We start from the raw sequence: 23158 nt of genomic DNA, 5'->3' as shown, positions 1-23158 counted from the left end.
CTCGTATCATGTGGAGGATCGGTCTGATCTTCAATCACTTGCCTAATCCCCGTTTTCCTTCCCCTTGCCGGTGTCATCTCTACCGTCCGCTAGTCCAGTCATCTCTCCTCCTTTCGTCACTCCCGGTTCACGAGTCAACTCCCCTTTCCTCTAGTCATCTCCCCTTCCTCTAGTCATCTCCCCTTCCTCTAGTCATCTCCCCTTCCTCTAGTCATCTCCCCTTCCTCTAGTCAACTCCCCTTCCTCTACTTATCTCCTCTGTATAGTCATCTCCCCTTTCCTCTAGTTATCTCCTCTTCCTCTAGTCAACTCCCCTTCCTCTAGTCATCTCCCCTTCCTCTAGTCAACTCCCCTTCCTCTACTTATCTCCTCTGTATAGTCATCTCCCCTTTCCTCTAGTCATCTCCCCTTCCTCTAGTCATCTCCCCTTCCTCTAGTCATCTCCCCTTTCCTCTAGTCATCTCCTCTTCCTCTAGTCATCTCCTCTTCCTCTAGTCATCTCCTCTTCCTCTAGTCATCTCCCCTTCCTCTAGTCATCTCCTCTTCCTCTAGTCATCTCCCCTTCCTCTAGTCATCTCCTCTTCCTCTACTTATCTCCTCTGTATAGTCAACTCCCCTTCCTCTAGTCATTTCTCCTTTTCTAGTCATCTCCCCTTCCTCTGGTGAACTCCCCTTTCTCTAGTCATCTCCCCTACCTCTAGTCAACCCCCCTACCTATAGTCATTAACCCTTCCTCTGGTCAACTCCACTCACCCTAGTCATCATCCCCCCTTACTCTTGATAGCTTCCCTTCTCCTAGTCATCACTCTTTGAGCCATTCCTCTTCCCCTAGTCATCTCCTCACCTACTTACCCCACTCACATTAGATATTATCCCTGCCTTTAGTCATGCCCCATCCTGTCATTCCCCTCACTGACAATATCTCCTCTTCCTTTAGTCATGGCGCCTCCTCTAGCTGTCCCCCTTACTGACGATATCTCCTCTTCCTTTAGTCATGGCACCTCCTCTTGTCCCCCCCCCTCACTGACGATATCTCCTCTACCTTTAGTCATCATCTCCCTTCAGCGAGTCGTCTCTATTCCTCTAGCGATCTCCCTCACTGAAGTCCGGCCCCTTCATGTCACCACCGCCCCTCCTTAAGTAATTCCCGGTCCCCACAGTCAGCGCTCTACCCTTACTCTAGAGATTACCCTCTTCCAACGATGTCACTTCCAATAATCCTCCTCTATCTGAAGTCTGTACCCCCTTTCCTTCATCATCGCCTCTTCCTGTAGTCGTCTCCCCTTACTGCAGTCACCCCAGTCATTAGGACACCAAACATCCACACGCAATCTCACTCCCCCTCCCCTCCTCGAGTGATATCTCATTACTCCCCTTGCCTCCCTTCCTGTAGTCTACTCCTTCCGTCTCGAGTCACCTCACCCCCTCTCCCCTCATCTGATTCCTCACTCTGGGATGTGTAATTGAATGTCTCTGTCTGTATAGCCATAGCAATTCATTCATTCAATACAACTGAGTCCATCAACAATTGTTAGGCCGAAGGCAGAGTAGGAGGATGAGTATTGAATTACGCCTCCATCTGTAGAGACAATAACATGCGAGATAGTGTTTCAATAAAGCATTTACCTGCGAGACTTTCACGGGTCTTGCTACTCTCTTTCTTTATTTGCAGGCCCATGATTTCCACAACGATCACCACAGCTGCCACACACGTGCAAACTGCAAAGGTCCATCGTTTTATCGGGAAGAGAAACTGTGTTTTTTGAAGCAGTGGTATTCAGCGTATTTAAACTAACTATCCCTAAGGAGCTTTTGATGGAATGAGAGGGAGTGGGGGGATATTTGCATTCCTTTGCGGCGCGTTTGATATCGTCCAACTTCATGCTCCGTCAGTGCACATAATTCCCCCTGCAAAGCCTTCTGCTCGGCTTGCTCTAAATAAATAGTGCCTCAAAACGCCCGGCTAATCTGATCGCATACATCAGAGTCCTGATGTATCTCTCTCTCGCGCTCTCTCTCTCTCCCTCCCTCTCTCCCTCTCTCCCCCTCTCCCTCTGTCGGGACATCTCCCTATGTCCGTGGCCACCACTGTGACGCTGCGTTGCTTCGCTAGGTCCGGTTCTGGAGTGTTCTATTTCTGCGTGGTGATGGATGATAGGATGAGAGAGGTGAGGAAGGTAGGTTGGGAGCTGTGAGGTGTTTTTTAACGGCCCTGGCAAGGACCCTTCCCCCCCCCCACCTCACCTCCGCCCATCCGTTGTGACGCCAGGGCTCCGCCTCATGAGTTACAGTTTCATTAAAGATTAATTGACCGTTGTGGTGGCCGCAAATGCGCAAAATAATCATTACTTAATCCACTGGTGCAATAAAGTGCATTACTCCGATAGGGACATTAAATTACCATCGGAGGTTAGTGTTACCGCCGCCCCGATACACACGCGGAAAGACCTCTAAAATTGGAAACGTGCCTGTTGGTACATACCGTGAGGTACGCATTACAGGGCCTACGGGAGACAGGGCAGGGAGAGAGAGAATTCACCTAAAGGCCCGGCTTCAAGATTGAGAAGAGGCATTCATGATCCTCCACCTGGCTTCATAGCTTTCATTTGATGGTGTATAAATATTGATGTATCTGTGCGCACGTGTGAGAGTATGTTTTCAGGTGGGAGTGTGTGACCGTGCATAATGAGCGGTCGCGTGTGTGTTTGTGAGCATGTGTTTGTGTGCGCGTGTGTGAGAGTGCGGTCTCTGTCCCACACTGATCTCAACCCCAGCTCCGTGGAATTCGTTAGCATGTTTGTAGCGGTGATGGCGGCGTCCGTGAGGGGATAAACTGTTTCTCTTGCTGTTCCCCGAGTAGATTATCCCCGTGTTGTCAGCATGCTACCAGCCCACCGGTCTTCATCTGCTGTCAGGACAGACTGCAGGGGCTAGATGGTTGGGTTTAATCTGAGGCTCTACCAAAGAATGGGATGAAATGACACATGGCATCCTGCCCTCAACACCTCCCGCCCAAATGTTCCCGAATTAAAGAATTGTTTTATTTTCTCTCTATATTTTTCTCAGTGTGTGTGTGGCCTGTGAGTTTGTGTGAGGGAGGGAGTGCGCCAGCGATAGGGTGAGAGGGATAGAATGTGAGGGTGGGTGTGTATTTGCATAATGGCAAAGAGATGATTCCAGATGTTAAATCATGAACCTCCATGCATCCTTGGATGCAAGTGCTTATGAACCGCAAATGATCCACCAAAACAGAACAGAAATGTATCCATCCACATGTGAGTCATTATCGCCTGTGTCTGTAAGTAAGTTAGTAAAGCTTTATTTATACGCCACTTTTAACACACAGCTACAAAGTGCAAAAAAATAGATTGATGAATAATTGAATAGGGGAAAAATTAATCAAAACAAAGCCCAACTTAAACAAAAACAAAGACGTAACCAAATAAGGGAAGGATGGAGATTTATAGAAAGGCCTCTAAAGATGGGTGAAGAACACCCCACAGATACAGCAGTGTCTCTGTACTTTTGCAAACTATTGCATTGCAAAAGGATGGCAGGATTCACAAGTCTGTGAATTGCATCCATGCCCTGCACTCAGCATGGGCTAATGTCTGTCAAAGCATAAAGATATCCAGAGAAAACGACCGGTTTGGGTGGAGAGCTATCCATGGTGCTGATCCACCCTAAAACCCATGTGGTGTATAATATACTTTACATTACATAGTGTTGATTATATGGCTTTGTGAATACTTGATTCAGATTGGTCAATTACAGCATACAGGGGTCTTTTATTTCTGAAGGGCATACCGCTGCTATGAAAGCGGACCGTTGCTATGGAAGCAGACCGTTGTCATGGAAGCTATTTCAATATGCAGAATCAAACAGAATATATTTCAAGCATGAGCAATAAAATCATATTGAAATCAATAAAATGATTGATCTTTTTGGTAAGTAGCCATGTAATTACCGAGTGTCTGTAGTCACTGCAGTCTACCAGCAGAACTGAGGACATCATAAACTGTCCATTGTTTATCAGTTTTCTTCGAAATCCTCAACAAATACCTTCTACATTAACTTTCATCTTTCCTCTCCAATGTCCTCGGCTATTTTAAACCCATCTCTTGTTCTTTTGGTTGCTGTTTATTTTGAACCAACAACACATTGTCTCATTGCTGTTGATGTGCACAAAAAGCGCTGTGTTGAATAAAGTTTGAGCGACGGATCGGGATACACGAATCAAACCAAGGTGACACTGAAGCCTTGAACACTTATTTAGCTTTCTTCCTCTGCCTTACCCTGCTCTGGTTCAACCTCACAAAGGCCACTCTTATCAACCCAACATGTAAACACGAAAAATACTGATCCACCAATGTTGCCACATTCATCATATCATCCCAAAACCCCTCTCTTATACGAGAGAGCTCCGAGCCTTCACCACGCTGAGCCCTGCAAACGACTACCGCGCTAGCTGCAGAAGCTAGCGCGGCGGCGGCTAGCCTGGGCCGTATTAACGCCGCTCCATTAGACGTGTGGGGGGGCTGACAGCTTGGCGCGTCCCAGCGCGCCGGGCCGGGGCTACGGTTACAGAGCGGACGCCGGGGCCGTGGCTTGTTATTGGCGGCTGTCCGGCGCCCGGGTTGCCCTCCTGCAAGCTGTTGTGACGCGTGGCCATGTGTCCCTGGCCCAGCGGCGCCTCCGCGCACCAGCCGGGCTCGCGCCGGGGAGACGGGGAGACAGGGAGAGGCCTCTGCTGCGGCGCTGTCATGCGTTTATCTCTCCCTCTCTGGCCGCTGCACACACATACACTAGCATTGGGCATATGCATGCATGTGCGTTTGCGTGTGTGTGTGTGTGTGTGTGTGTGCGTACGTGCATGTACGTGTGAACAGACACACGCACATAGGCATCAGTGGAGGCTTCTCCATTGAGGAGAGGGAGGAAGATCCTCCCTAACATTGTTGAGAATAAAAAATGTAGATTGCCCAGACTATTGTAATGAATGAATGCCCTTAAATATGACTACTTTATTGCCTTTGAATATATAATGTTCGTTTCCCTGGGTAAAGGGACATTAGCACCCCCTATCGCCTATTGACAATTACTTCAGGGAGGAACGTCCTCCCTTTGCCACCGTTCACTCCCATTCATTTTCCCGAAAGTACTGGCGGCCGGTGGATAACATGGGTTTCAATGGGAGAGAGGAGGAAAATCCTCCTCTGAGTGGGTGGGACCTTAAGGGGTCTGATTCGCGCAAAAATCTATCCGTCTGCGCTATGAACCAATAAGCAGGATCCCTGGATGTTGAGCAGTGTTGCCAGATTGGTCCGATTTCCCACCCAATTGGGCTACTTTTAACCATGTTAGGCTGGAAAGATCATCATTGGGCGGGAAATCTGCCCAATCTGGCAACGCTGTCGATAGCAAACCCGGTCTGCATTGCCGCGGCCGTGTTCAGTCTGAATGACGCAGAGCAAGTGAAATCTGCGATAGCGAGATCCTAAATGCACAATGGAAACATTGGAAACGGAGGACATTGTTAATGTCTTATTACAAAAAGCATTCCATTCATTCAGTTACAGTGCTAAGTTAGCGACCAAAGAAAGAGGTAGACCATTTCCCAAAATCAAGGTCACCAGAAGTAATGGCAACGTCAGTGTTGTGAGTGCTACATGGTTTGCTAGGTACGCATGACTTACTGGTAGCAATACAAGCAATTGTAACTGAAAATAAACATAGCTAAATAACTTCAGTCAGTGAGGGCAAAAATAGGCCCAATGATAGGCCCAGATTTTTTGATTTACTTTTACAAATCAATAGTAGGCCTGATTTGACTAATATGCTTTGGATCCTTTCCTTCTCAAATTACAGTGATGCCACTGGTGGCTTTGTATACATTTTGTTCACACAACTCCCTTCCTGCTATTTTGTAGTTCACCAAAACACCCTGAAACAACTTGAGTCTCACATTCTTATGCCACCATACACCAACAGTGCAAGCAGGCCAATGGCAACCAAGCGCACAGTCCTTCCTCCCTCACTTTAAAAACCACCAGCCGCCACTGATAGGCATGCATTCAAAAACACACACCCGCACAATACACACACACACAAGCACTTAAGCACGTAGAAACACACACTTAGGGACATACGTACACACACACACACACACACACGTATGCATACATACACTCCCACCCCCAAAGCAACATACACATACACAAACGCACAGAGACATTCATCACACTCTGTTATTCTAGAGCATCAGAGAAGGGCAAGGGAGAGGCGTGGCAGGAGCTGATATTTCCATCTCCCGTGAACAGATACGAACGGAGACCGCAGAGAGTGGCCCGGATCCCCTCAAGTTCATGTACAACCGGGAGTCAGGGCTCGCGGCGTCCCCCATCGCGTCTCTCTTCCCCCCCCCTACGCAGCGCGATGCGAAGCTCCACTGAGTAGTGAAACACGCGCGTCTCCTATACGGTCACCTGGTTCATCCCCAGAGAACCGTCCAGACCAGGCCATGGCTCGCCTGCCGTCAAAGTCGAATGTTCTCCTCGTTCGTTTATTTATAAGCCAGGGACATGACGGCTTACTAGCGGAGCCTTGGAGAACAGCAAAAAACATAATATATATAATCGACAAATATATACGGGGGGCTTGACAATAATTGAGGGAAGGGCTCTGCAAACTGCCAGACAAGGGGTATTTATATGAAGGGTGCTTTATGTGGAAAATCCATCGATAGCGGCCGACCAAGCCTGGGTGGGCCAGGACGAATATCGCTTGAGGTGGATGGGGACGGGTGGGTGGGGGCCAAAGACAAGAGAAACAGATTTATGGTCATGCAGGCTCATGTGGAACCCCTCCCTTGATTGACCACTTCCAATAGAGCGTTGCCTTGGCGGACAGAAGAGGAGGAGCTGTCATCAGGTGGGGAGATGAAGAGGGGAGGGAACCAGAGCGCGAGCCATCCGTCTTGGAGCTGACCCGGTGTTATCAGTTAACCGATGGCTCTGAAAGTCAGAATGTTTTTTTTCTCTCCCCCCTCTTTTCCTTTGCTTGTTTGTTTGGGGTCAAAGGACAGTGTTTTGTAAAGGGGTCAAACACACACACACACACGCACACACACACACAGACACTCGCTTACACACACACGCACGCACACACGCACGCATATTTAATCACGTGTGCGATCGTTGGCCCCCCCCCCCCCTCGCTGACAGGACTAGAGCAGACAGGAAGAGAACTAATAGGGAAAATGAATCTACTTTTGCATCTGATTGCAGAGGCTGGAGAACGGGTTGAAATAGGACAACACAGCAGGACAGAGAGCCTGTGTGCGTGTGCGAGTGTGTGATAGAGAAAGGGGAATGATGAACAGAGAAAGGATGAGACTGATAGAGAGAAGTGGACAGGGAGGGAGAGAGTGAGAAAGAGACAGGGAATGCGTGGGAGCAAGAGAGACAGAGAGAAAAGGGACAAACAAACACTAATCCAACATTTGCTCCTGTTTCCTCGTGTTTTGCATGCGAGATGTTCCCCCGAACAAATAATTGAGGGGGAACCGGGGAACATTGTGTTTGCCGATATACTTAAGTTTTCAAATAAACCGCTCATGCCTGTCATCAGAAGAACATCAAAAAAGGAAGAAATAACAAACAACCCAAACAACTTAATTCATTCGCAGATTTATTTGTTTTTAGGGTTAGTTTTTTTTCCTCAGGAATGCTGAAGTAGCTTTGAGTTGAATGAGATAAGATATAGAGATGGAGGGAGAGAGAGTGAGAGAGAGATGGATAGAGAAAGACAGAGACGGATAGAGAAAGCGCGAGAGAGAGAGAGAGAGAGAGAGAGAGAGAGAGAGAGAGAGAGAGAGAGAGAGAGAGAGAGAGAGAGAGAGAGAGAGACAGATGGATAGAGAGAGGGAGAGAAAGAGAGAGACAGAGAGAGACAGATGGATAGAGGGAGGGAGAGAAAGAGAGACAGCCATCGAGCAACGGCGCAATGAGCATCTAATTCATCACCTGCCGCACAACGCTGCCTACAGGGCCAGTTTAATTTATTTTCACTTCACCACTTTGAAAACTGTTGGCTCAGGCTATTCTAACATATTCATAAATCTTCCTGGGGGTGAGTCTCATGGAGAGCGTCTCCAGGAATCCAGGAGGAGAGGGGGGGGAGAGAGAGAGAGAGAGAGAGTGAGAGAGAGAGGGACAGAGAGCGAGAGCGGGACAGAGAGAGAGAGACAGAGACAGAGACAGAGAGAGAGAGAGAGAGAGAGAGAGAGACAGAGAGAGTGAGAGAGAGAGGGACAGAGAGAGAGAGCGGGACAGAGAGAGAGAGAGAGAGAGAGAGAGAGAGAGAGAGAGAGAGAGAGTGAGAGAGAGAGGGACAGAGAGAGAGAGCGGGACAGAGAGAGAGAGAGAGAGAGAGACAGAGACAGAGACAGAGACAGAGACAGAGACAGAGAGAGAGAGAGAGAGAGAGAGAGAGGATCATGGGGTGTGGGCAGGAGTGAGGACAGAAGGGAGGTGGGGATGATGGGTACTTTGTTTTTGTTTTGGAGCTAATTTATGGCTGCTATTTTGGAGGTGATGGGGTCCATGCAAGATAATAGCTTGGAGTTTGTAGATCCTTTTATTTTTTTCCTTTCCTCACTGTCCTTGGCCTGTTCATGAGCTTAGCCCCTTCCCAGTGCACACACGTGCACACATACGAGCCGCAACCCACCTATTCAAACTGAATGTTTGCTGTGTGTGTGTGTGTGTGTGTGTGTGTGTGTGTGTGTGTGTGTGTGTGTGTGTGTGTGTGTGTGTGTGTGTGTGTGTGTGTGTGTGTGTGTGTGTGTGTGTGTGTGTGTGTGTGTGTGTGTGTGTGCTCAAAGCCCTGCTGCCTAATGAGGAACTTGCACGCACACACACACACACACACACACACACACACACACACACACACACACACACACACACACACACACACACACACACACACACACACACACACACACACACACACACACACTGTTTCGTACAAACATTCAGGCTGAATGTCTGCATATGTTTGTGGGTGTGCATGTCCAAGTGTAAATCGATGCGTGCGTTTGTGTGTCTGTGTGTGCACAATACCTCACTACGCCCCCAAACAACGGCAGCGAACCGTGGTGTGGGTATCGGATCCTGGCCCTCATTTGTCTTATAAAAATGTACGACGTAAGAAACAATCACACTCTGCGTAATGATAGAGGACCCGACCATTTAACTGCAGCTCCGTTAATTCCGCGCTTTCATTTAATTCTTCCTCTCTCTCCGATAGCCTGCTTGTATTCATCAGTCCCAGTGGAAACAGCAGCAGAGGGAGCCAAACCAAGCCAAACCAATATCCCTGGGTCAGGCAGCGTCGAACCCCCCCCGCCACCAGACAGACAAATAAACAAGAATTTAATGAGGGAGACAGAAAGTGTGTGCTTAAATCCTAATTATGAGAAAATCCTTTAGCCAGATTACGGAGCACGTTGAACCAAGAGAGATAGACCGGGGAGGCAGGCTATAGTGAAAGTTGAGTGTGAATGTGCTAAAAAAACGAAAACGTAAGTTAAGACACACCTGAATTGACACTTATCGTGACATTCCGCTAAGCTGAATCTTAAGTGTGTAAAAATAATAACTGCTCACTTTGTGCAAGATTTGGTCGAAAACGGCAGTAGAGAGAAAGTGCTTCCTCGAAAAGCAAAATAGGATTACATATATTTATTTATATTTATTTCCCCGACTTTCAGATAATTCAGTTTGTGCCACGTCGGCAACATCCCCGCAAACCATTTGGAATGATTGAAATACAAAAGGATGAGGAGACAAAAAACGCTAGTGGTGACACAGAGGTGGGAGAAAAAGAGAAGGAGAGGTGGAGAGAGAGATAGGGAGAGAGAGAGAGAGGAAGAGTTAGAGGCAGAGAGGTAGAGTTAGAGGCAGAGAGGTAGAGTTAGAGGCAGAGAGGCAGAGAGGGAGAGAGAGAGAGAGAGAGGCAGAGAGGCAGAGAGGCAGAGAGGCAGAGAGAGGCAGAGAGGCAGAGAGAGAGAGAGGCAGAGAGAGAGAGAGAGAGAGAGAGAGAGAGAGAGAGAGAGAATCAATAAAATATATCCTTGCATGGCTGCAAATTGTGGTCGTTGCAAAGCCATTCTAACCTTTGACATTGTGCTGTGAGACATTTAGGTGGACAAGCCATTCATTCCAAAGATTGCACCCGTCTCAAACTGTCCACATCATGCATTTTCAACCATCCGTTCTTTCCCTCCTAATAGAATATTTACCAAAACATGACATGTGTGAGTGAGTCTCTGAAAGACCATCTTCCATTCAATGAATTGAGAAATTATTTTCCACCCCAATCACCTTTTCATTTCATTTCTTTTTTTATATCTTTCGATGGGCAGGTTACCGGCGATGTCAGATTTCACTGCGGTATTCTCATGTGGATGTGAGTCAGAACTGGAAGGATGCTCCATCTGCATAGTGTTTTATCAGGGGCTTATAGAACACCTGAATAGCAGAGAACCTTCTAGTGTGGGAAGACATTCCTACGACATTGAATGCTTGTGCTTTGACGGCAGTTTGGTAAGTTTGTTTCTTTTTTCATTACAGCACTGATTAAGAGCCAAAGCTGACGCAATTCAAGGTAAAATCCGCTTAATGAAAGGTTTTTCGTTCAATTTGCAATTTTGTTTATTCCATTTTATGCTTTCATTTCCTTAATTCAACTATTTGACTAATATGTTCACATACTTTTACTCTCTTCCGTAACTCCTAATGCATGCCTCCGTATACAAAAGAACACATTTCTAAACGAAAAGAAAAACCAAGTAAAGTTGAATTTGTGAATCTAAAGCAAAGTGGAGCCATGGCGCTAATGCATTCTTGTTCATTATTCTCTGGCGGCGACGCATGCTAATACCAACAAAGCAATTTCCTTATTCCATTCATGTTCAATTAAAAAAGCGGGGCTGACTAGATTAAGGGGGTTTAGAAAGGTCACCTGGTGAAACGCTGCGACTGTGTCTGAGAATACATAATGCCTTTGCCCATTTGGCCAGGACGTAATCAGCTATTGGTTAAAAGGTAATCGACGCAACATCTGTGACACATGGCTCACGACATGACCCCACTGGCCTGACGTCTGACCTCCAGCACCGAACCGTCCCCCGGAATTCTTTCATTTTCTAAACCTCATGAAAAGCCCGGAGAGAAAGCATCTGGAGAAGACAACAGAGAAGAGAGGAGCAGAAGAGGGATGGCAGCAGTTTCGGGGTTGAAGGAGAAGGAATTGGGCAAGGAGTTGTCTAACAAGGTGAGAAGTACGGTCATTGAGGCTCCAGAAGTCCTACTTTGTTACAGTAGAACATCAGGGGGAAGACAGCAGAGGGCCTTGGCTGATAGGGGCGGAGTTACGCCTCATTTCCTGTTTTAGTTTTTTATCGAAGAGAGGCTGATTCATGCAGGTAGACTTTAAGAAGGGGATTCTAGTATGTTTATTTCAACAGAGGCCCGTCTAAACTGTGTCGACTTGAAACCTTTTCACAGTTTAGCTCGCAGGCCCAGTTTGTGTTTGCTGGTTATAGCCAACCACGCAATTACAGATCAACCCTTCCAGCAACAGTATTGGTCTAAACAAATATGAAGCAAATGAAAAATAAATGCCCCACTCACCCAGATTTGAGCTCCCCTGCAATCAGCCTCTAGATTAGTAATCTAATGTGTGATTTGTGAGACTAATCATTAGGAGAGGCAGCCAAAGAAGAAGCTTTGCATTGAGAAAGGGAAAGATGGAGAAGGGATTATAAATATATTCTAAAATAAATAATACATAGAAAATATAAATAAGCAATTGCAAAATAACAAAGTAGAGGGTTGAGAATCAAGGCAGAGATGGAGGAAAGGAAATGAGACGAGAGCAACGAACAGAGAGACCACAAACGCACTTGACTTCAGCCTGCCACCTTACCCCAGGCACCACTTAGCCTGATGAAGAATCCATCCCAGGTGGAGCCTCCGCTCAGCCCCCAACCGACACCCCCACTGTAATCCCTACAGGACCCCTGCAGAGCCAGCCCGCCCCCCTTACCCCTTATGAGAAGCCCGGGGAACCCAATGAACTAAGTGCCAGCTGGAAGAGAACTACTGTACGAGGGAGCTCCTCACGTTAAAACCATAAACTCATAGAAACAGAGACAGTCAATTACACGCAACGTCCGAGTTACCATTCTGCAGTCACTGAGACTGAAGACTACAAAAATATCTTTATCCTAATTGTATTTGCACTGAATAATATTCAAATAGATTTTCTTGTCATCTTCAAAACACTTTGGCGGCTTTGCACAACAGTGAAAATATTTTCTATATCAATATATATTTATATAAACAAGCCAAACTGTTAAATCTGAGCTGTCAGAGTGAACGATCCGCCATCTTGCGACACGGGGCCAGATGTGACATCTCCAGCCCAATTTAAATGCCAGCACTGTTGCACTCTTGCTAATTGTCTGGAAGAAAGGTCAACGGTTATTTGAAAGGAAACACATGGTGGTTGTTCATTAAACGAGAGCCCAGGCGCAAACGCTCAGTGTTTGATGGACTAGCCGCGAGAGTCACATATTTTCATTCTTTCCTCTGGGCTGGAAGAGGGTTTGAAACAGCCATTTTCTGTTGGCTGTTGGTGTTTATGTCGTTTGGTAAGATAACATAGGATATTACTTTCTTAATCCCGAAGGAAATTCTTGTGCAAGAAGTTGCTCGAATAAAATTACAAACAACCTAAGAATAAAAACAATCAAGGACATTTAAAGCATACAAGAGGTAAACACAACACATGAATAACATGACATTGTAGTTGTTATTGTTGCCAGGAGGAAAATATGAAACTGTCTATGCTTTTATTTGTGTTTGTTTTTATGTTTGCTATTCACCTCCAGACCAGCCTAGAGATAAATCCAACATCCATCTTACTGATGGCTGACGTCCCTCTGGAAGTGAAATGCGGCCATCTTTGTTATTGTTTTCGGGGAAGGGACTTAAGGGATGGTGGATGTAGCCAAGTCTTTTTTTTTTTCGTTTATCCCCCTTAGCATTATTAGTGGACAAAACAAGAAGGGAATGCTTCTATCTGTCTGGCAGAGACTTCAATCCACTCATTTTATTAAGTGCTTCCAGATGAAAGATGCCAATTGAAATGAGTGCACGCATGATTCCTTATCCCGCTCCCCTTTTGTGTGTGTTTATGTATGTGTGTGTGTGATTTGGGAATAATAAAATGATGGCTGTCAACTCCGGTTTAAATCCATGTGTATATGAGAAAGCAGTGTGTGCTGTAGAACAATCACAGTTTTTTAGACAAACAACACACAAAATATATGAAACGTAAAAAACTGATTTATTTTCACCCGAGGCAGATACCCCTGAAAGTATCGGATTCAATTATTTAAATCATTTTCGGACTCATGGCTCAAGCTTCGAGATCAGGAGTCTGAATAATTTACAATTACCCTGGAACAATTATCAAGAGATATGATGCTACTGGAGGCATATGTATGGTTGCCAATCTGACCATATGCTTGTGGGCACATGTGAGCACACACACACACACACACACACACACACACACACACACACACACACACACACACACACACACACACACACACACACACACACACACACACACACACACACACACACACAAAGAGACCCTTATACAGCCACACACGTATGCATGGACATAGAGGCATCTGACACATACACACACGCAGAAAGAAGAACCTACACACACACACACACACACACACACACACACACACACACACACACACACACACACACACACACACACACACACACACACACACACACACACACACACACACACACACAAATGCATAAAGAGGCCCCTACGCATACACATACACACAGTGCAGGCTATCAGTAGATGCTCATTAAAGGCATGATGATATAAATATGAGCAGCAGCAGCAGCACCACCAATGTTGCTCTCTTCCTCTCCTCTCCTCCAGAAGCCTCGTTGGACGGTGTCAGTGATGAGCTATTGATTCAGCTGCTTCCCAATTCAAGAGGGTGGCTCACACCAGACCTCCGGCCGCTGATGTTTAGCATAACCTCCAGTTCAACAAACACACAACACACCCACTGACCGCCGCTCTCTCCAGGAACAGAAGCTGAGGTACGACGTGCAGAGGGTGAAACACCATTTAGCGGGAGCCATTTTGGATACGTCGGGTCTTAATGCATGAGTCTCTCTGAGGACGACAGGCCTTTTCATATGACGTGCTGAAATGATGCCTTGAAGCACGGTGCCAGTGATTAAAGAGATCGTTTTTCAATAGCCGAGCGCTTGGAGCCTTTTCCCAAAGGTGGGCCGAGAATAAATAATGAATACAACTTTGAAAAGATGGAAATCGTGAAAAAAAAAATACATGTGAAAAATTAAATGCATTCATTCCGAAAGCGAAGGCTGATATGAAAAACTTTTTACCTTTTCTTTCAGATAGAGATCAGGAGGTCTGTTGTATTTAAATTGGATGAGAAAAGATTAGTCTTCAAAGCTCCACGACTTGTGCATTTGATGTGACAATAAAGTGTTTTTGTTTTTTTTCCTCATCGACAAAGCCCTATAGAGTAGAAAATAAGAGATAGTCGGATGAAGTAGGGGACTTCAAAGTATTGCTTTGACAGACCACAGAAATATTCCCTGAATCTAAAGTAGCAAGAATAACCCCTTTGGGAAGGGAGATTTGATGTGGGGTTAACATACAGAGGGAGTTGCTCCAAACAGTTTGGCTATCTCAGGAGCTGAGAGGGCAGGGAATGAAAGCACAGATCTTTTTACGTAGTCACTTGACCAGTCCTTCAGTCCTTCAGAACTCCTTTCATCGCTCCCATTCCTTCACTTCACTGGCAATTACACATGTATAGCCCTTCGTCTCGAATGCTAATGTGCACTTTACTCCCTTTTTCTTTCCGAGTGGGATGACTGTCAGAGGAGTATTCATGATTTTCTTCTTTCTGTGGTATCTATCAATGTTCTTTGCATCCATGATCCGTATGTATGTCTACTTCAATCCATCTATCTGTCATCTATGTTTTCCATCAATCCATCTATATTTCCTATTCATCGAGTTACATTTTGAATCATCTATATTTTCAATGAATCTATCTATCGATATATTTATAGATTCATTTATCTATATATCTCAATATTAATATTTTAAAATGTCTTTATATATGCATGTATCTATCTTTCTATCTATGTTTACATTTATCTTTACATCTCTCTATACAGCTATTTATCTCTATCTATCTACACATCTATATATCTATCTACCGATCTATAAATCTATCTTTCATCTATGGATCTCCTCTTGACAAGCTGACTTGTGCAGTTTGCTGTTCTGAGCTCTTGTGCCGGATGTAGATTCATAGTGTGTCTCTGAGCTGTACCTACGTATGCACTCGGCTCTCACAGAGTTGTACTAACAATCTTGGTGGTGCAGCCCATTCCCCAGGGGCCCCGGTGGTAATGGTACGCCCCGTCACCTCAGCCCTCCTTGGGAGTCCCTTTGGAGGGAAGCGTCTGTGTGGTAAATGTCTAAAAGGTGATGTCAACATATAAGACAGTATATTTCGGTGCGTACTGGGGAACGTTTGGTGTTTTCATATTTTCCTGAGGTCGTAGCCCACGGAAACAAAACAAACAAACAAACAAACAAACACATAAAGCAGGGGGCTGGTTCTCTGAGGGGCTGCTGACCGCTCTATGCTACTGTAAGCCTCCTGCCCAGTTGTACCATGGTAATTATTATTAATGCTGTTGTTGTTGTTGAGCTATTATCACATCACAATATGATAAATCAAGGATGGCTGTTATTGTTGATCGAAAAAGCATAAAACATTTGAATTTATATTTTATGGGGCTGAGATTAAAGTCAAAGATAACGTCTTGTTCAAGCATTCATCAAGTACGCTTTCTTCATTGTCGGCACTCAAGCATTGGATGACCGCTTGGAGAGTTGCACTGATGAGGACATTTAGAATGGCTGATCCCGTTTTAAGTGTACATTATAGGTCATTGAAAAGAGCCGACTCCACTCTAAAAGGCTTCTGGAGTCTGGGCTTTTGTGCATTGAAGTTTCTCTGATTGTCTTCAACACTGGTGGAGGGAGATAGGGAGAGAGTGAGTGAGTGAGAGAGAGAGATAGAGAGAGAGAGCAGAAGAGAGGGCGAGAGAGAAAGCAAGAGCAGAAGAGAGGGAGAGAGGGGGAGAGAGAGATAGTTAAGAGAGGAGAGAGAGAGAGCGAGAGCAAGAGAGATGGAGAGTAAGAGAGGAGGGACTAAAGGAGCGAAAGAGCAAGGACGAAAAGAAAGCAAGTGACAGAGTGCAAGGGTGAGCCAGAGAGAGAGAGAGAGAGAGAGAGAGAGAGAGAGAGAGAGAGAGAGAGAGAGAGAGAGAGAGAGAGAGAGAGAGAGAGAGAGAGAGAGAGAGAGAGAGAGAGAGAGAGAGAGAGAGAGAGAGAGAGAGAGAGAGAGAGAGAGAGAGAGAGAGAGAGCTAGCGCGAGTGAAAGAGAGCCTGCGACACCAGCTTGATTAAGAGCCGACATGGTGTCTACGAGCTCAAACAATTACATCACAAGCCCCGGCGGAGAAAGGGGAACAAGATTCATCTCAGAGACCCCCCCCCCCCCAAAAAAGAACCATTTGTAAAAAACCTTGAAGTGATATTGAATTCATGGGAAGGGACAGGAGGCTCTCGCTCCCTCCCCAGGCGCCTCCACTAAGAGAATGTCTGGACGTGGACGTATAGTCCTCTTTACTTTTAATTGTGTAAATGTCCAAAAGAACCAGAGATCTCGGGGAGCCTTGCCCCTGCAGAGGTGACCTCTCACCAAGCCCTCCGTGTTTGGTTGTGTGTCATGTTCTACAAAGTGGACTGGTGGTGAGGAGAAGAGAGGAGGGGAGAGGAGGGGAGAGGAGAGGAAGGGAGAGGGAAGGAGGGGAGGGGAGGAGAGGAGGCGAGAGGAGGGGAGAAGAGAGGAGGGGAGAAGAGAGGAGGGGAGAAGAGAGGAGGGGAGAAGAGGAGGAGGGGAGGAAGAGAGGAGGGAGAGAGGGGTGTGCTAGGGAGGAGAGGAGAGGAGAGGAGAGGAGAGGAGAGGAGAGGAGAGGAGAGGAGAGGAGAGGAGGGGAGGGGAGGAGAGAGGAGGGGAGAAGATAGGAGGGTAGGGGAGAGGAGAGGAGGGGAGAGTAAAGGAGGGGAGGGGAGGAGAGAAAGGAGGGGGAGGTGGGGGGAGTGGGAGGAAAGGGAGGAGAGGAGAGGAGAGAAGGAGAGGAGGGAGGAGGGGAGAGGAGAGGAGAGGAGGAAAGAGAAGAGAGGAGGGGATTATAGGAGGGAAAGGGAGGAGAGAGGATGGGAGAGAGAAGGGGAAGAAGAGGAGAGAGGCTGGGGAGAGAGGTGAGGAGAAGGGGGGAGAGGAGGAGAGGAGAGAGAAGGAGAGCGGAGGGGGAGAGAGGTGACGAGAAGGGGGGGAAGAGTAAAAATTAGGAGGGAGAAGAGGGATGAGCGGATAGGAGATAAGACTGAGGAGACGGGGAGAGAGAGGAAAGGGGAGAGGAGACGGGAGGGGAGAGATTAGAGGAGAGTAGAGAGGGAGGAAGGAGCGTGGGACTAGGGAGCAGGGGAGAGTCGGGTGTAGCGCTGTTGTTTACCTTGGAGGTGGAGCTTGCTCTCGGGGCTCTGCAGGAGGATGGAGCTAACCGAGTCCAGATTGTCGTAGCTGCTGCATCCCAGCGGGCCCGTGCGTGTCTCCGTCACCTGCCAGGGAATTAGAGCGTAAATGGAAGAGAAAACTTTGTTCACAAGGAGACGCTTAGCCGCATATGTGTGCGTGGATGGATGGATGGATGTGTGGATGGCTGGGTTTGTGTGTGTGTGTGTGTCTGTGTGGGGGGCGGATATATGGATTTATGTGTGTATGTTTGTTTGGATTGGTATGTGTGTGTGTGTGTGTGTGTTGGCTGATGCGTGAGTGAATTGATGGGGTTGTGTATCAGGGGGGGTTGTGTGGGTGTGTGCGGATGGCTGGGTGTGTGTGGGTGTAGAAGGCTGGATGTGTGTGGATGGGTATGTGTGTGCGCGTGTATCTCTGTGCGTGTGTGTGTATACGTGCATGAAAGGGTTTGTGTGTGTGTGTGGATATGGATTTGTGTCCGTCCATATGCATGTGTGCGTACCCCGATGTTCTATAGAAACCGATGAGATTCGGGCCCTGAACCCAAATACAAAGTCAAGAATTGTGCGCTGCATTGAAACTGCATAAAAAATAGACACCAACAAATCCCTTAAATCAAACAACCGCCACTAGATTTTAATGTGAGGTGTAATCGACTCTCAGTTCACTAAAAGCCTTATAAATGGTAGTTTGCAATGGCAAATTTTTTTACAAGACACATTTTATGCGTCCATCGCCGCCAATGCTTGATGGTGGTAATTCCTTTTAGGACTCTTTTATAGGCGCTCTGTTGTCTAATAACAGAGAGATGAAACAAACATGGCCGCTATGTAACCCATACGCTGGTAGTCCCATTACGTGTCACTGAATGACGCCTCACTGGGAAGTGATCACTTTTAGCCGCCTATAACTCTGGACGCCATTACACACGCAGAAAAAACAAGCTAATTAGGTCTATCGAATGTGAGAAAGCTTGTTCATTTTTTTTTAAGTACAACACTCTGGGCTCTGGAAAGACAAACTTGTTACGGGAGAGAGTGACAGTGAGAGAGAGAGAGAGAGAGAGAGAGAGAGAGAGCGAGAGAGGGCAAGAGAGAGAGAACGAAAGTGTGAGAGAGAGAGTGGCAGTGAGGGAGAGAGAGTTGACAGTTAGAGTGAGTTTGAGAGTAAGAGAGAGAGAGAGAGAGAGAGAGAGAGAGAGAGAGAGAGAGAGAGAGAGAGAGAGAGAGAGAGAGAGAGAGAGAGAGAGAGAGAGAGCCAAAGGAGTGAGAGAGTGACAGTGAGAGAGAAAGTGAGAGAGAGAGAGAGAGAGAGTGAGAGAGAGTGAGAGAGAGAGAGAGAGACATTCCTTTAACAGGTTTCCTTTGCTTAATGCTAATCGTATTAGCAAAGTGTCAGCTGACACACTACTCAGCAGAGGACATTAATAGCTAAATAAGAATAGTCAAAAGGTACTTCTCTCACCATAAAGTGGTGTGGTGTCAGCACAAGCTTTCATCATGTCCCTCAACTCACCCGATGTGTACAAACATCAAACAGTTTTTTATGGAGGAGATTCAATATTTTCTTTCAGTCTATTAATCATTTCCCTTTTCCACAAGCGCTTAGCACTTCTCAAAAAATCAACAGCATTTGCGAAGCGGGGAAAAAAATACACATTTGGTGCCAATAAGGCAACAACATCTGCGACAAATTCCCACTGGCGTCAACAGAATTGACTCAGATTGAAGCAGTCGCCGTACTCCATTGACAAGGCTCCTCAATCAATCTCCGATAGATCTGATAGATCAGCCATACCTACGCCCCCCTAAGGAGAAGAGAGCGGGATTATTTGATCAAAACAAAGGCCTGATACTGAATGACAATGTGTCGCCACACCGCTGACTTTTATGTGAATCCCACAACAGATGGCTTGATGACAGGCTGGATAATATAATAAATAAATATTGACAGATGCTTGTCTTGCCCCACGTGTAAGTCTGCTGGTGACTCTAGTCCGGAAACCCCAGAGACAGATGTGCAAAGAATTGTTAAAAAAAAACGGACAAAACTTTGCCTATTCTTGAGATTCAGAGTAAATGCCCTTTCATAGATCGTTCTCATCTTGGCCCCTTACTGACACAGCAATGCCAGCATAGATGGGACAGTCCAGCCGATGACGGTAATGCTGTAACTAAGGGATGCCAGCTGAGAGAATTTCCCTTATTTTGTAACCTGTCCAGTTTTCAGCCATTCTTGATATTAAACAAATTTACTTGCAAACCAAAGAAACTTTAGTGATATTGTAATCGAACTGCTCAGAAAAGCTTTGGCCTTTTTAGGTAAATAGTTGCAGATTCAAAGAGGTTCTCAGCAGCCTTCTGATTGGTTTGCTCGCTCTACTTGAAAGTGTCTGAAGTCCGACTGACCTAACCCTTTACCTGCCTCTCCTGGTAGTGTCAGTGGTTTCATTCACAACATGGCCATACCGGCAGTGACCCAGAAATCTAGCTTGTCAGTATCATTCCTGGGTCAGTGCAGATTGTCAGTGTAGATTTCCCAGAATATCGATCCCTGTACCCGTTCACACACGACCCCGTGCAGGAAATCTTCCAGAACTTTGTCGGGTTGGACTGCATGTGTGAAAGGGCCTTGATTTGCACCAATTACTTTGATTATATTTTTAACTATAACAAGAACTGATTTTATCCTAATAAACTAATTTTACATAACTTCACATGTGTCACTGTCTTGGTCAGAGTTTTATTTCAGTGTGATAAAAGAGGTATAGTAAGGTTTATATTGTGTTGGCGTGACATTGGAGTTCACAAGGTTTGTTCAAAAGTTTTGTCTATAAATAATCCTCCGTTTACTGCTAGAACATGTTGCCACGGCGACGGGACTTTCCACAACCCCTTGACTATGAATGTAATAACTGCGCCGGCTAGTGCATGCACTTTAAGTGCACAGTGGGCTCTGGCGAAGCGTTACGGATATGCAAAGGGTCCTGCGGCATGACTGAACACGCGTCAGTACTCGGATCGGTTGCGGGCTTCACTCCCGCTCGTAACGCAGCACTATATTTATAACATCCCCTTTGACACCTCTGAAACAAAAAAAAGAACTCTCAAATTGTCCTCCACCGCACGAGACGAACATGGCTTCATCCGTTCCCCTGTGTAGCAAGGGATGCGGCGTTTCTGATCTCACACACGCAAACTAAAGCTCGCTCATGGATCCTGATCTGTCCCGTGGCGGCGGGGTAGGGGAAGCGTCTTCGTTTCCGCCAGCGATGACACTCTCTGTGCGCCTCTCCACAGGGGAGAGGAGGAGGTGTCAGGGAGGATAAAGAGGTCGACCAGAGACACAAACCCGCATCCACATCTTATAATTGTTCTGTTTTACTCCAGGGAGTCAAGAGAACTCCATGAACTCGTCGTGCCTTTAAAGAAACAGGGTTGCAGCGATGCGACAAAAAAAAAAGCACAACAGCAACCAAACAGTGATTACAAATGGACATCTAAAAAGGGACGCCTTCTAAACCTTAAACCCGGGATACCTGTGTTCTGCCTATACACCGCTGTTTAATGAAACTGCTTTTAAAAAAGGTTGATGTGTATATTTAGCGAATTAACCCTGTGTTTCAATACAAAAGCTGACGTGCAGGGGTCGGGCGTGTGTTTGTGTGTGGGTGTGTGTGATAAATCAGCTAGGAACAGCTGTGCTGCCTTGCAGCCAGAAACCTGTTCCAGGCCCGATGTGCAAAATTAGGTTCTTAGAACTGTAACCGGAACTGGGCCTTTTTCTAATGGAAATCTCTGTTGATCTGAGACTTCTGTTTGCATCTCCTAATGCTGCTGCTGCTGCCACGGAATGTCAATTGCAATGTGTGTGTGTGTGTGTGTGTGTGTGTGTGTGTGTGTGTGTGTGTGTGTGTGTGTGTGTGTGTGTGTGTGTGTGTGTGTGTGTGTGTGTGTGTGTGTGTGTGTGTGTGCGTGCGCGTGTACTTCATTTCACTCTTCATCGACTATCCATCTCTTGCATTTAAAGGGAAATAACAATGATTTAAATTATCGTGTTCCATACAACTTTTGATTGTTTACGATTTAATCACATTTCATGGGGATGTTACAGTCCTCAAAGAAAAGCACGATGTTGAACAAGTGGAAAGTCCCAACAAAAGTGGCAAAAATTACTCACAGATCTAGTCAGTGACAAAACCCCACCAAACATGTCCTTAAGCCCCAACGTTTCCCCAGCCCTAACATACACAGGGACAATCTGCTCACTCACATTGAGGTTATGTCCCTCAGCAGATGCTATATCCTAAGGAACAGGAAAATGTGGAACCACACAAACTACAAAAACAAGTCTAAAACAATGGGTTCAGAGAAGTTGTAACGCATAGAGCCCCCAACAGCTTTTGGGATAGGATTGTCTAGTAATTATGGTGTTGGACTCCCTAAAAAAGAAACCTTAAAAGAAACCCTGGTGTGTCTGGAATCCTAGACACACCCCAGACCGACGGAGAAGGCACACCTCAACAAAGTGCATTCTAAATCCAGCGTAAATCACTGAAAGCACAGCTCTCGCACATCCTGCCGTTATGGAACATCCCCAAGCCAGCCCTGCCCACCCCACCGCCTCCTCCACACTGTCCGAGGGAGTGCCAAGAACAAGGAGTTTAAAGCGCTCTTGGTGGCCCTTGGCACGGGGCCCGATGCTGCCGGTCCAGATTGATTACAGCGGTAGCCTGTCCCCTCCCTCGTTCCTCACCTGTCTTAACGGCTCCTCGTCCAGGACGCAGTGGTTCTGCTCTGCTATAGCACAACTCACAGGCGGAGACAGCACCGAGCCCGGGCCGGAAACCAAAAACATAAAAGGTACACCTTGTTTTATATTTCCGAACGGAGGCATTGTACAGAAGAAAACTCATTTCTCAGAGTGGATGAAGCTTCCAGAAGTGTATTTAAAAATGTGTATTTCTACAATGGCCGGTTCACACGATGTGACTTTAAAACCTTCACCAACTTTTTCTGAGCATGTCGGGGTCCTTTTAATTTCGTCTACCCCCCGACGAAAGTTTCTAGGGCTGGCAAAATTTGCATTCACCGTCAGCAAATCGCGCGTTTAAAGATCCAGCCACACGATTAGATGAAACACATAAGAAGGGAAAGACAGCGAAATGCCCCCGATTTGAGCCCGTCTGCCACCAGACTTTAAGTTGCTAAGCCAAGGTCTGATCTGTGGGACCAGACGGCTCCAGACTAGACTCTTTAGTCCTGTTGGTTGGCTCCGCTGCTAGATGTGGAGGCATCTTACACATGAATCTTGTTTTTTTTATAGAAGAGGCGGAGGTCATGTGAAAGTTTAGTGTTGTTCTAGTGTTGTCATCAG

At 46.4% G+C, this 23158-nt stretch overlaps 1 protein-coding gene across 2 annotated transcripts in view; it reads right to left on the bottom strand.

Annotated features, from left to right (window-relative positions):
- Positions 1-23158, bottom strand: part of brinp1 (bone morphogenetic protein/retinoic acid inducible neural-specific 1) — a 77394-nt gene that overhangs the window by 9355 nt on the left and 44881 nt on the right. For both annotated transcript variants that reach the window (XM_056578585.1, XM_056578586.1), the window contains exon 4: positions 17760-17865. In XM_056578585.1, the coding sequence (XP_056434560.1) occupies positions 17760-17865 (106 nt within the window). The remainder of the gene's footprint in view (positions 1-17759; positions 17866-23158) is intronic.

Source organism: Gadus chalcogrammus, chromosome 19 (assembly GCF_026213295.1).
Source record: "Gadus chalcogrammus isolate NIFS_2021 chromosome 19, NIFS_Gcha_1.0, whole genome shotgun sequence".
Classification (NCBI taxonomy): domain Eukaryota; kingdom Metazoa; phylum Chordata; class Actinopteri; order Gadiformes; family Gadidae; genus Gadus; species Gadus chalcogrammus.
Note: the sequence above shows the minus strand (reverse complement) of the source record. Positions and strands in the feature narration are given on the sequence as shown.